The 1,922-nt window shown below is 26.5% G+C and overlaps 1 protein-coding gene across 1 annotated transcript; it reads right to left on the reverse strand.

The window, feature by feature from the left end:
* Nucleotides 1–234: 234 nt before the first annotated feature.
* Nucleotides 235–1,689, reverse strand: LOC108553470 (metallophosphoesterase domain-containing protein 1). The gene is made up of 5 exons (XM_017908373.1): nucleotides 1,402–1,689; nucleotides 1,115–1,259; nucleotides 765–1,041; nucleotides 450–676; nucleotides 235–362 (listed from the first exon to the last, which is right to left on the reverse strand). The coding sequence occupies exons 1-5, from the start codon at nucleotides 1,522–1,524 to the stop codon at nucleotides 235–237; spliced, it is 900 nt and encodes a 299-aa protein (XP_017763862.1). The 5' UTR covers nucleotides 1,525–1,689.
* Nucleotides 1,690–1,922: the final 233 nt, after the last annotated feature.

Here is a 1,922-nt window from a genome sequence, read left to right on the forward strand (position 1 = left end):
ATAAAACATATTTCGACATTTTTATAATATTTTGAAATGAAAAGTATCATTTTAAAATCTTAATCTTTTTTACATTTGCCCTGCAATTTTCATTCTTTTTAAATAAGATTGTAAAAAATCATAACTAATAGCAAAACTTATACAAATTTATAGATAAATAAATTAAAATTTGTACAATTTGACATGCTTGTATATAAGAAATATAATGTCATTTATTACTATATATTTCATTTTTTATGATTTACAATGACCAGATGGTAATGTTATATCAAAAACTACAGGTGGATTACTTGGTAAATAATTTAAATCACATGTTGATGCATTTACATATATTATTTTCCCATCAGATGAAATACCATATCCTATAAGATGATGAATATGTAACTCACATGAAAAATAAGAAAAATAAATTAAAAAAAATATAAAAAGGAATGTTGTTTCTAACATACCTTCATGTATATGGCCAAAAACATGATACTTTGGTTTAACTCGATTTTGAACTGTAGAAAGTAATTCAACACATCCAGCTCTTACACCACTGCAACATAAATCACCATGTCCTACAGGAGGTGTATGGGTTACAAGAATATCTGTATCAGATGGTATCATTTCCCACTTTGAAAGGCATGCTTCTCCACGAGGTACATTAAATGCCCATTTACAAAATTCTGGTTGCCTAAAATACAAGGAAGGAATTTGGTAGGAAAATATGCTATATGAAATACTTATGAAATAGAAATAGAAATAGAAATAGAAATATTTACCATGGAGTGCCATATATTTTTATTCCATGTATTATAATTTCTGAATCTTCTAAATACGTACAATTTGTCAAATAATCTTTAACATTAGTAGTCTGTATTGCTTCTGCAAGAGTATCTTTAGACATACCTAAAGTAGGTATATCATCAAGAATACTGGTCCCTGTATGTTTCTGACGATTACCACTAGTTTGTAAAGAAAAGGGATGAGTAAATGTAGGATCAAAACTAAGTTCATGATTACCAGCTATAACAATTTTATTTTTATGTGGCAAATTACCTACAATACAATATTTATCAATACATATTTATAAAAGAAGCCATGAAAAATGAACATTTCTGTTTTAAATTACCAATCCAATTGTTAAATTCTATGACTTCTTGTAAATTACCACACTTTGTAAAATCACCAGCATGTATAAAGACATCTCCCATAGGTATATCGAATTTTATGAATGGTGTTAATGAATGAGTATCACTCATGCAAACAATGCGAAGCTACAAATTAATTAAACGATAAAATAAACTGTTTTCAGTTCTCAATATTATAGTATTATACAAATTTCTGTACTGATAATTTTAGGTTAGATTTAATGAATGTTTATAGTAGAAAATATGACAGTTAATCTAAATATTTCACCTTATCATTCGGTGCCTCAGTTATTGGTAATTTAGTATTTATTTTAATAACTTTTTGTTGCTGTGACAATTCACGCCAAGCTGCTGTAGGATTATTCGTCAATGGATGAATCTCTATCTTCATGCTGGAGAAATTATGATGATCACTTGTCAATGTTAATAGTTATATAGAAAAAATGAAATTACCACACATGATACAGAGTTACTTTTCTATATACATTAATTTAATTTTATATTGTATTTTTCACATAAAAATATTAACAACTTGGCTGACAAAGGGCTGACAAACTCTACATGGACTGAGAGATTTATTTTGCTTCCTTATTACAACTTAACAAATTATATTTTGTTTCATATTACACAATATTTAATGTAGCGTGTTACTCACTAGCTAATTAAATAAATGTTTATTAAATTATTAATTAATTTAAATTTATTGACACAACTTTCAAATTTTTCTGAAAATATTTAAATGTCAAGAAATGACAAAAATTTTCGCGCCTATTCGTATACAATTTAATA

The sequence above is a fragment of the Eufriesea mexicana genome, unplaced genomic scaffold (genome assembly GCF_001483705.2).
Source record: "Eufriesea mexicana isolate 0111107269 unplaced genomic scaffold, ASM148370v2 scaffold10591, whole genome shotgun sequence".
Classification (NCBI taxonomy): domain Eukaryota; kingdom Metazoa; phylum Arthropoda; class Insecta; order Hymenoptera; family Apidae; genus Eufriesea; species Eufriesea mexicana.